At 44.3% G+C, this 12,607-nt stretch overlaps 1 protein-coding gene and 1 long non-coding RNA gene across 2 annotated transcripts in view; both read right to left on the reverse strand.

Annotated features, from left to right (window-relative positions):
- The window catches only part of LOC123114917 (2-methylpropanoate--CoA ligase CCL4-like), a 28,953-nt gene extending 17,808 nt beyond the window's left edge, over window positions 1-11,145 (reverse strand). Inside the window, exons 1-4 of the mRNA XM_044536284.1 lie at window positions 10,595-11,145; window positions 9,845-10,126; window positions 9,560-9,753; window positions 6,370-6,375 (exon numbers count right to left, since the gene is read on the reverse strand). Coding sequence (XP_044392219.1) covers window positions 6,370-6,375; window positions 9,560-9,753; window positions 9,845-10,126; window positions 10,595-11,095 — 983 coding nt within the window. The 5' untranslated portion in view covers window positions 11,096-11,145. The remainder of the gene's footprint in view (window positions 1-6,369; window positions 6,376-9,559; window positions 9,754-9,844; window positions 10,127-10,594) is intronic.
- LOC123112747 (uncharacterized) lies at window positions 2,267-4,781 on the reverse strand. The gene is made up of 5 exons (XR_006455665.1): window positions 4,338-4,781; window positions 3,819-3,932; window positions 3,590-3,649; window positions 2,814-2,939; window positions 2,267-2,546 (listed from the first exon to the last, which is right to left on the reverse strand). It is a non-coding gene; the product is annotated as an uncharacterized lncRNA (long non-coding RNA).
- Window positions 11,146-12,607: the final 1,462 nt, after the last annotated feature.

Here is a 12,607-nt window from a genome sequence, read left to right on the forward strand (position 1 = left end):
AATAATATTAATATATACTCTTTCAATACATGACTTGCTCTCGGCCTTTGCGCCATTGGCGCAACTGGTCATCTAGTGCGCATAAAGGTTGGCGCCCCCATGGGTCAAGGTGTTGGTCCGCCACAGGGCAAGACCTCATGTACTACGCGTTATTGGAGTTGCACTATGTTAAACAAAAATTTCATATTTTGTCCGCAGGTTGTTTTGTTTATCTCAAAATTTTGCTAATTATTCGGTTGCATGTAGAGCTTGATCTTATTGTTTAGGTTGACCATGTTTTCAACACCATCAATAAGCAGGGGCGGACCTGCACCCAGGACAGCCTGGGCTTTAGTCCGTTGCTTCGGCCCAAAACTACAACATATGCTCTTTAAAATCTAGAAAAAATAAATAAAAGAAAGTAATAGCCCAAAACCCATTTACATGGCTCAGCACGGGGCCCTGCCAAATTCTGGGTCCGCCCCTGTCAATAATCATAACTGTCTATCGTATGTCTAAAAACAATTGTCTGTCGTTTTTCTCAACAACAAAAAAACGGCATTTCCTATTTGGCGCCGGTTATAGCTCTTTCCGCAAACCGGCGCCTGCAGCGGCGCCTCCTTTCAATCTTTTTATACCTTTTTTTCCTGCATTTGTTCCCTTTCTTTTCTTGTTTCCTTTTTTTCTTAAATGCGTGAAAAATGTTTACAAATAGACGATTTCTAATTTGTCAACTTTTTCTGTATACCGATGAGCTTCTTTCAATTTGATGAACTATTTTTCAAACTCGATTAACTTTTCTTGAAAGTGAATGAACTTTTAAACATTTTTCTGAACTTATTCAAAAAATTGATGAACTTTTCCAAATTCCGGTGAACTTTTTTCAATCCGACGAACTTTTTTTCAAATCGAATGAACTTTTTTCGATTCGATGAACTTTTTTTTTCCAAATCCAGTGAACTATTTTTAATTTGATGAACTTTTTATAATCTGATGAACTTTTTTCAAATTCTATGAACTTTTTCAAAATTGATGAACTTTTTTCAGATTTCTGAACTTCATTGTTCAAAATCGATGAACTTTTCCTAATAATATACGGCCCTTTTTTTCACACACATATTCAAAATTGTAAAAAAACGAAGGCCGGTCTTTTCCCTGAAGAAGAAGCGTAGCACGGACCAAAAAAAGCCAACGATGCGAGTTAGTTTTTCTTCAGCGAGCGAGCGAGCGAACCGAAGGGGGAGCGAGGGAGCGATCTTCTCTTAACGGGCCACGGCCCATGGCTGGTCGCTGTAGGCGCCAGTTCTCCTACGGCCGCCTACACCGCGCAATAGGAGCTCCCCAAAAAAACCCGTCGATTGTTCTGTGTATTCGGGTCGACGAAGTCTGGAGTATATCTCATTAAAAAATGGGGCCACCTTTTGCCTATGAAGTGGTATGAGGTAACAATTTCTGATTATGCCTCCGCACCACACGCCTTCAAAATTCAGTCATGTCTTATCGCTTCCGTTGTCGTGGAGTTAGCTTGCGTTTGGTCCATTCGAGCGTGGTCGAGCAAGTCCTCCTGGTCCAACACCCAGCTTATAATTTCAATCTACACACAGCTACTTGTAATTCTACATGTGCAATGATTTGAAATATATCCATGGACTTGCAAGTTTAATCTTGATGAGATGTACCACTTCACAAACTTGCCTAAATCATAATATTTCTCTCTTACATGTATCACGTCAGCATTTTAGGCATCTTACCTACTACTGTCTCATGCAAATATATGAGCTCTCGAATTTTAGCATTTCAATGCAACCAAATGTATCACAACATTTGTTTCCCCTTTTAAAGAGAAGTATAATATGGATGATTTTTAACACAAGGATAATGAATCATAAATGAAGGGGAGCCTTGGCGCAGTGGTAAAGCTGCTGCCTTGTGACCATGAGGTCATGGGTTCAAGTCCTGGAAACAGCCTCTTACAGAAATGTAGGGGAAGGCTGCGTACTATAGACCCAAAGTGGTCGGACCCTTCCCTGGACCCTGCGCAAGCGGGAGCTACATGCACCAGGTTGCCCTTTATAATGAATCATAAATGTGGATCGATATTTGTATGCACATCGGTTACTTCATCATATCTAATACTAGATGATTCCCCGCGCCTTGTTGCGGGAAATGTTGTCTAAAATTAGTGTTTTACTCTTAAAATTGACTCCTAAAAGGATGAGAATCTGTAGGAAAAAAGAAGAGAAAACAATTAATAAATTATTGTTATTTGGCAACAATACTTTAAAACGATGCATGGCTATAATGGTACACGGGTAAGTAAGATCTATCCTCCTACTTTATCATCCAAATTTTGGAAAGCAAACACAATCAGAATAAATGATTATATGGTCATTTTCATGTGGAACCAACTGATTTAAAGCTCCAATATATAGGCTACCACCTCCGCTTCTTCTGCAAGGGAAAAAACTTCAAAGATACAGCTAAAACATCACCACAAAACTATAACCCAGGTCTTGACTATGTGTAATTTCCATCAGAACTTCCAAGTACATTTACTTTGATCCATCCTACAACATGAAGTAAGCAAATGTCACTAGTCTGATAGAATCATAATGCTTCACTTTCTAAATGTCTATACTGTTTAGTTGTATCTTACATGTTTTATCTGAAAGCTCCTCCTGTGACTAATATTATGGATTGGATAAAATAATTCTGCAGACAAATTAAGAAACTAACCCACTGATCGGTGCATTACCTTTACAAAAATGGCATCAAATGGTGGTGCCAAGCTAAATCAGTTAGTTACCATGTATATAGGTGTGGTATAGGTTTACCTTGCTCCATTTTCCTCATAGTAGGTAACCCTGAATAGAGTCCGTAGCAGTATGCGTACATGTTGAAGTAACGCCAAATATCCATACATGTTGAAGTAACGTCGAATATTTAATACATAAAAATCGCTGAAAGGAAACTAAAAATCAAGACAAAAGCAACCTGTAAATAAGATATTTATGTTGTTCAGAGAAGATACATTTATTTCGCATTAGCATTAAGTAATATAAGAAGACATGGGGAACGGCAAAGAAGATTATGGATGGCATGCCCTCAAAGCAAACTTCTGCACTTTTACAAAGTAATTGCATTGGACATCTCAAGCAATACACAACACAATATATAGTAAGATATTGCCAAATGTGTTCCTAAAAAAGAAAAGGAAGAACATGAGTTGCATCCAGTGGATAATAGTATTTCCCTCCCTAATGGTTCAGTAACAGGGTTGATGGAATATTAGGACAATATATACACCTTAATTGATTATTTTGGGGATTCCGGAGTGCACCTAGATGGTGAGATAGTCATTACAAACTCGCATCTTTGTCATAATTTGAGAAGCTTGTGACACCAGTAAACTCTTCAGGGCAAAAATAGCACATGAATAGTCAACAAAGCTAAATCCTTATCTTAAGAGACTATAGTGTTCATAATTTTTATCCCTGTAAAAAAAGTTCATAATTTCTAGAACACTATTCAGTTTTGGTCATCTGCTATCAACCAAGCAAAAGAAACTCCAGAATATTCTATTTATGCATCCATATTATATGCTCTTTACCTTTGTGGAATGTCTTCAGTACGAAAATATATCAAATCCAGAATAGTCAGTTTTGGTGATCTGCCATCGACCAAACAAAAGAAACTCTTCAGTGTGATATGCTATGGAACACTTACATAGATGGAAGTATAGAGGGACTATTGTGGAATTTCAATTAGAAAGGAAGCGAGCCAATATGATATGTAGTAAAACATGTACATCAACTCAGAAATATAAAATTTGCATATACCTTCAGATTGTAGCGTGTGTGGGAATTAACCTTCAGTAAGAAAATAAAAAGTAAAAAAGTGTTCAGAGTTGGACTGCACCACCACGTAGGACGTAATGCTTATAATCAGTCAATCTGAAGAATGAAAGATGACAGTGATCAGAAGCAGGAAAGAAGACGGTCTTGAGTACGCTTTCAGAAAGCAGCAAGATAACTTATACTATGCCTTGTGTATACATCCAGGAAGATATTTAATAAAAAAATAGATTGAGAGAGCCTACTTGCAGATGGTGGCACATAGAGCTATTCAACAGGAACAAATTACTTATTATGAATGTAATACTTGAACAATGAATATGTGCTCATGCATAAATTCCATTGGAAAAACTCAAATCAGACAAATGCCAACAGCCGAGATGATACCCCTGCCAGTATGTAAGGATCATGTACCAATCTGCTGTTTGTTGAATATTACTACCAAACAATCATCAAGGACATCAATTGTTAAACTCACTCACAGAAACAGGATGGAAGGTTCACCTGCTTAATTGCAAAAAGAGAAGTCCAAATCTGGCCACTCCCACCTTCCACGCCGGCAATGCGAGAAGATAGCACCACCGGCGACCTCTCTAGACAGGGCGGGGCCGCTCTCCCAGGATTTGAATCGTGCAGGGCAGATGGCCAGGACGCAGCTTCTCCGCAATGGCAAGTCGACGACTCGGCGCGTCGGTAGGTCGTGGGTAACCAACGTAACAGCAAGGCGCAACAGAAGGAGATGACTAGATGAGGGCAGAGGCGTGGCGCACCATGAGGCAATCAATGGCTTGAGCAGAGAAAGACGGGAGAGATCGGGATGGAGGGATGGAGGATAATGATGCATGCGGTGACCAGATGCGGCTAGTGGTGCGTTTTTATGGATGGGGAGGCGTTTCACCATGGAAGAGGGAAACTGCTAGATTGGATCGTCTCTCGGTTACGGAAGCGGAAGAGAATAGCTCTGTTTTGTGGCCGCTCTGTTCGTTTGGAGTACAAAAGAAAAATTAAATCACACAATTTGTTGATTTCTTCCTTTACAGAGCAAAATTGATGTGCGGACGTGAATTGCTGGGGTTAGGATCCTCTGCAGCATTGTACGGTGCTGTACAGTCACTGCCATGTGAGACCTGGCCCCACATGTCATCCACACTACAGCACCATACGGTACTGTAGAGGATCTCAACCCGAATTACTGACGTGGATAGCCTGCTGACGTGGATAGCTTGCATGCGTAGAGAAATCATATAATGGGGATGAACTATTTAGGTATTATAGATGATAACTTTAGAGCAAAACTTTGTAGCAACATGCTAATGTCATATATCCCATTCAATGCGCTTCTCGACTATCATAAATTCATCAAGTAGAACTGAAGCTATGTAAAAAAGACCATTTACTTTATTTGGCTCAATAACAGTTTTAGAAATCAGATTAAACCGTCTAAAAAACAGATTTAGCAAAGTTTCGATTTGTGCCTACCCCCGTACATCAACATCACTTGAAAAATAATGGTTTTCACTTATCTTGTAAACATTTTAGATACACATCCTCTTCAACATCACAGTATGTTAGTATTGCACTCACTCTCAACAACTACAATTGGCGCACCGTATTCATATCTATAAACAAACAACAAATAATAGATGGCAATAGGAAAATCAAGTGTTAATAACATTTCATATGAAATAAGCGGAGAGAGATGTGTGAGTAGTCGCTTCCATCTTGGCCTACACTACACCAAGCGGCGGCCTTTCTCACTTATCTGGCATGGCAAAGCACACACTGATAATCACTGAAGCAATATGTTAATGTAGATTACAAATAATTTCCAATTTAATTGAATATAGTGTGCACAACATTACTCCATAGCTATTATGAAATGAACAAGTGAAAAGAGCCATTGACTATATCACCCCCGTTCTGGACATGAAGGTCACGCAGATTGGACTTACTTATTTTGTTTCCGAAACCAGAATATGTGAGTAAACTTCATAACCTCTTCCATTCACAAAGTTCTGCTCTTAAACAAAAATCATCCAGGAGTTAATCATTATAAGGAAAAGGCAATTTAGGATTTACGTTGAAGAGTGAAACTAAGCTTTTAATATGGTGACCTTTTGTGTAACATTATTACACAGCCAGCAGCCCGTGGCACTACTAGACTTCAAATCAAGAAATTATCATTCGAACAGAGGGAAGAGCCCAATAACTGCTTGTCGGCACCGAGATCATCATAATTAGTACCAATGCCAAGGAACAAAAAACGTAAGCATAGGACTACCTGATGGCTTGGGCAGATGATGCCTCCCACTTTATCCTCGGCAACTCAATGATCACTGCAACCTAATGTCTAACCACAGTTATATATAATTACTTCCTGATTGGCTAAAAAATAGAAGAAACTGGAGTTGGTACTATCATTAGAATTCATGATAAACTAAAAATTATTCATGCAAAATAAGTGTTCTACGACACATGGACATAATTAGTTTGTCAACTCTTATTTTGAAGTTTACAGAAACCGAGCAATTCAGATGAGCACCTTATAGTCTAGCTTATTAATTCACTAATTTATAAAAATATTTTGATCATGTATTGGGCATTCTTTATGTCAAGATTGAAAATGATATAAACACATAGATTTTTCTATAGATGGGAAGTTCCACGTATGTCCATGGGACATGGCACATATACATACTTGTGTAGTAGTTTTGTAAATTGAAATGTCAGAAAGCAACAGAAATCATGACCAATGTAGCAAGAAAACTGGAGAAAGAGGAACAGAACAACACCAATTTTTACAATATTAACTAGACGTACACACTTATCTAAATAAAAATATGCCCTGAGATTACTATGAAAGAATGATTCATCTTGTAAAATATTGTAGTTACACCAAAAAAATCCATATAGAAGAACAATTGTTGTCTAATCCTTAGTTGAAATGTCATATCATGATGAATCAATCTAACAACATCAAGATAAAGAGAGATGAGGGGTCATACCTGGCAGAGGAGGCCGCGATTTACCTTGTTGTGTGGGTGTCAGGGAGGGTGCTAGCGGTTGCCAACGGGATTGGCTGCAACACTATGTAAGAAAATAAAAGGTATATTAGCTTCATAGATAAGATGCACTTGCAATAATAAAAAGTTTATCTTCTAATCCTTGAGCATCCTCGACACTATGTAATGCAATAAATTAATCGTTCAAAAGTTTAGAAACTGGTCCAAATAATTAGAGAATGAGGAAATGGGGATGTGACTGCATACATCTGTCAAGTTGATAAGCTGAAACCCGCCATATGGATCACAAATAGCATTGACTCGGCCTGACCCTAGAAAATAAGAAGCAAGGTGCTGCTATCAGCCTTGAAGCATGCACCTCAGACCTTGGTATTCTCGACCTAGATATTTACCTGGAGAATGGGGAGGACAATGGCAATATTTACAGCAAAGGAAGATTTTTGCAACAGGCAACACTTAGACAGGTTCAGACAGCAGGTATGCAAGAATCAACTTGCATATGTTAATGTAATAAAGCACGAACACACATCGAGTCATCAACAAGCATGATCTTTCACTTATCTGCCTATCTCTACTTTTTTTTCAAACCACACAAAGATAACAACTAATGAATGGTAGAACTATGCTGTTCGGACAGAAGTAAAACACAAAATTTATCTATACCATTACTACAAGATTGGTGGATCAACATCCATCCAGAATATAAACTTGAATTGTGTGGAACTGTGGATGCATGCATATAATGGCCAGGTCGCCAAGAGCAGCACACAGAAACGTTGTCAGCAAGTATATCTCCCATATGTATGCTAATAAGTTACTAACTTTAGTTTGTATTAGCAAATGTTCATTCTAGCTGAGAATTGGATGTAGCAGTAGTTGGTAGGAGCTCAAAATTCAACGAATTACGTGAATGATATTGTAACAAAAAACTGAACGTTTAATTCCAAACACTTCAGACTAAATTGCCAAAGGTTAAACTTGAATCACTAATACACTGGTAACCCTTTTAGAATATAATTTATGAATGAACAAGGAGCAACTGTTTCATTGTTGCATCATGGCAGCAGACTACTTACCAAGGTACAGAGCAAGAAACTTGTAGCCGAGGGAACAGTTGGCATCTTGCGTGGAGACATGATGTAACCGAGGAAGACTTCTGCATGGCCTGCTTAAACTTGTCTTCCACCGATCTGTCACGCTATTCACATAAGTAGCCACCAGCCGGCAACTACTGCAAACTGTCAACACGCTTCCAGTTCTGCAAACTGTCAACATGCTTCTAATTCTGCAAACTATTCCAAATGTGACCAACTATAGCTAATTATCACATGAAAAACAAAACCAATTGACTAAACTTTTCATCACTAAATTTTCTCGAAACAAATATCTACTTAATTGGTGGCGGAAGGAGAGGGGAGGGGAACAGGGAGGCACTCACAGATGAAGTAGTGGGGGAAGAAGGCGCGCGCCCCTCCGGCGGCGCGATGCAGAGCCACCTTATCGCCGCCACCCCGCCAGTGCCCGAGTTGGAGTCGCCGAAGTTGAACACCACCACCTCCATTGGCTTCGTCAACACCTTCGCGGCCGCCTTCGCCGGCGCCGGCGCCATACTCTTCCTCTTCCTGTGCTCGCCCGCCACGACTCCGGCAGGTGCCGGCGCGATGGCGAGGGCGGAGGTGGTGGAGAGGGCCGCGCCGCTGCCGACGGCCAGCATGTAGCGGAGCGTGGCGAACAAGATGGCCCCGGCCAACGCACACAGCACGCAGTAGTACTACAGCCGCAGCAGGCTCATGTTCATCATCAGCCCGCCGCCGCCACCTCCATTGCCTCACGTACTCCTCTCGGGCGCTAGAGATTTTGCCATTGAAGGATTGTGTTGGGACAGGGAGCGGGAGCGCGGCAGGTGGGGGAGGAGCGATGCAGTGAGCGCGAGTAAGACGGCTACCGTGGGCGCCGCGGGGGGAAGGGGCCGAGCAGGTGCAGCGGTGGGAAGGGGTCGAGCGGCAACGAGCAGGCGCGGCGGCGAGGCCGAGCGTATGGACAGAAGGGCGTGGGAGGAGGAGGAGGGGGCGAGAAGTCGTGCGGTAGAGGAGGACGGGGCGAGGGGTCGTGCGGCTGGGGAGGCTCCCGGCGACCCGCGGCCGCTTCCCGTGGCTCCGGCGACGCGAGGAGGAGGAGGAGGGCGCGGCTGCGGGAGGCGAACGGCGCGGCTGCAGGAGGAGGAGGAGGTCGTGCGAGCGGCGGTTTCCTTTCTTTTTTACTGCGGGGCATCGATAAACTGTGGCTTATTGCGTGGTTGATAGCGTTAGTAGATGTTAACCCAATGGTATGATGGATAATTAATTAACGTAATGGTATGATGGGTAATTAAAGCGTAAAACACGTTTAGTATGCTGGAAGGATGTAGACCATCAGATTGCAGGTTTTGATGGATAGGATGATCTGGTTCTTCGTCCTCTCTTGCCTTTATAGTGGCAGTAGATGAAGTGGTATGAGGTAACAATATCTGATTATGCCTCCGCACCGCACGCCTTCAAAATTCAGTCATGTCCTTATCAGTTCCGTTGTCGTGGAGTTAGCTTGCGTTTGGTCCATTCGAGCGTGGTCGAGCAAGCCTTCCTGCTCCAACACCCAGTAGGGAAGAGCCCTCGCAACTCGGCTGCGATCTTGTCGACGACCGACGCGGCTGTAGCGTCGTGAAACCCGAGAGATATCCTCTCGATCGACGGCGGCACGGTCCCAAGCAGAACCTGGACGAGGTTGCACTCCTCGCCGTCCGTTCCCCTTAGCCCGTGGACAACGATCTCTCGGAGAGACTCCAGCTGGCCACCGCTACCCCTTTCGTCCACGACGCAACGACCCCACCGGCACTCTCCTCGCGGCACGACTGCGCCCCCCTGCTTACACGAGATGGAAAGAATATCACAAATCATGCATACGTGGCATATACTACATATACCATATTTATTAAATTGAATTTTCACGTACCAAGACGGTGAGACAGTACGGGGCTGGTTCCACGTGAATCGTTGCCACGCTCGGGACACGCGACAGGACGGAGGCCAGGCACGGCCCGATGTCGCCACCACTCACCCCCCACCGAACCTTGAGCGAGAGCACGGTGACGCGAGGCAATGGCGGGACGTATCTCATCAGGTCCTCGCACGAGCCCCGCTCCTCCGGGCCTAGCCAGTTGTCGAGGGTCATCTCGTCCGGCAGCACCAGGTCCAGCTCCAGGTGTTGGGTGGTGAGCGAGCAGGCCTGCAGCAGCTGCATCGTGTAAGGGAAGTCGAACATGTCGCTCCGGCCCAGCGTCGCGAGCTTGAGGCCGGAGAGCCGGCGGACGCGCGCCAGGCTGCCGTCGGGGGTGGCGAGCCGCTTCGGGTAGCTGCGGTACCAGCAGACGGAGTCCATCCTCGGCGCCGAGACAACCACCTCGGTGTCTTCGTCGACGTCGTTGCTCCTTGGGAAACGGAAGCAGGAGCGCACGCTCAGCGACTGCAGGTTGGGGGCCGCCACGTCCAGCCTCTCCATGCCGTCCACATTGTTGAGGTCGAGCTCCACGAGGGGGTCCGAGCGGAGGACCAGCGCGCGCACGGCCTCGCCACCTCTCACGCAGGACAGGCGAAGCCTCCGCAGCCGCGGGCAGGACGACGACAGGAACTCGTGCAACGGAGGCGAGCCGGCGGGCAGCTGCATCGTGGCGAGGACCAGCTCCGTCAGCCTGCCGAAGTGCACCGGGTCGTCCCCGGCCGCCGGGAGCTCCAGATCGATTCTGTGGGTCAGAGTCAGGGACAGGGCCTCCGCCTGCGTGAACCGCGGGAGTGCCAGCGTGAATGCCCCCCGTAGCAATGTGACGCTCACGGACCCCGCCGCGCGCTCCATGGCCTCGGCGTACCATGCTTGGGCCTTGCCGACACCGATCTGGTCGCGCGTGCAAAACTCGAGGGAGATGGAGGGGATGGAGAAGATCGGGAACCGCGCGAGGGCACGCGCGCAGAGGTCGGGGAACCGGACCCCCACGCCACGGTTCTTGCAGTCCTGGACGGATAGGTTGAGGGCGAGCACGTGCGCCGGCCACAGCCGCCGCCAACGCCGCGATAGCTGGGTCGCGCGCACGGCCAGCGGGGTGGGTAGGAAGCCCAGGATGCGCCCGAGCACGTCGTCGGGAAGGCCACTAAGCCGATCGACTCCCGGCGAATCGCACTTTATGCTCCCGTTTGCCAGGCGCTTCTTCATGGCGAGCGCGTGCGCCTAGCCCCAACTTTGCCGCTTGTTTGTATCTGGAATTTCAGATATCTGTGCAAAACGAGATACATATGTTGTCCTCATTATTAGCCTCGAGGTCGAGTACGTATAGGATACAAACTCGGAGGACAAAAGGCCCCATACTCTCTTCGTTTTTACTTACTCTGCATATCAGATTTGACTAAAATCAAACTTTGTAGAGTTTGATCAAGTTTCTAAAAAATATATAAACATTTATCATAACAAATCTATATTATATGAGTACATACAATAATGAATCTAACGGTATTGATTTGTTATTGTATATGTTAATATTTTTGTTTATAAACTTTGTCAAAGTTTACAAAGCTTGACTTTGACCAAATCTAATACACGGACTAAGTAAAAAACAAAAGGAGTAGAAGGTAAGTTTAAATCCGTCTTGGAATAGGTCTCAATCCAAATTTACTATGCATATGTCTAGATGTGCCTTATTTATTGCATATCTAAGTAACACAATCAAATTATAAAGAAAAGGATAAAAGACAAAAGAAAATGCTTGGACGAATCTTAGGTAAAATCAATAACGTATCACTTAGACGTACAATATTTAAAGCACATCTTTATTTACTATTTTATCTGTCAAAAAAATCTTTTATGATGCAAATCTATTAATACAAGGAATTGACTATCGTATTTAACATAAGGAGTATTTAAAAAGTACCTTTTTCCATGTGGTAAGCAATTCAAAAAATACCTTTATAGAATGTGTTCTGCTTCAGTACACCCTCTTAATTAAATCAACGGTGAAAATTGAAACAGACCCTTTCAGACGAGAGGGGATGATAGCCAATTTTAAAACTAAATAAATTTAGTAAACTTATTTCAAGGAATATTCATTAATTAACATTAACATAGATCGATTGGAGCCAAGAGTTTTTTAGGGATTCAGACGCACATATATTGTGTCATTGAAATAGTTTATGCTAGTTGAGAACATCATTTATCTTTCCAGCGGCGTTCCACCGAGAAGATACAATAGAAGCCAAGATGAATGTAATTATTGCTTCTGACCGTCCGTTATAAAGTACTGCAGTAAACACCCTCGATTTTCAGGCAATCAACTCGCAATACAAGTTTCAGTGAATGTAAAAACTCGTGGAAATAAAGGTAGGGCTCCGCCCGGCTGAACTCCTAAAAATAAAGAAAGGTCTCCGCTGGGCTAGCCGCCATTGCAGGGGTTTGACTTGGGCCCCTGGCCGCGGGCTGGTTGCTCTCCTGCGCATGTCTCGTCCTTCTCTGTCCAGGTCGAGGTGGAGGCTTGGGGCTTGGTTGGAGAGGCGGCCTCGTGTTTGGCGTTTGTATTGAGTTGTCAGAGGATGCCGGGGGGGGGGGCGAACCTGGATGGCAGGATCCATGGTGAACTTTCTAGCAGGCCTCGTGGTGACGGTGGTGCCTACACCTCTTGGCCGTGTGGGCGGCATGTGTGTAGGGGTGGAAGGCTCTAGGATGCTCCGTTCGTGT

The sequence above is a fragment of the Triticum aestivum genome, chromosome 5B (assembly GCF_018294505.1).
Source record: "Triticum aestivum cultivar Chinese Spring chromosome 5B, IWGSC CS RefSeq v2.1, whole genome shotgun sequence".
Lineage (NCBI taxonomy): Eukaryota > Viridiplantae > Streptophyta > Magnoliopsida > Poales > Poaceae > Triticum > Triticum aestivum.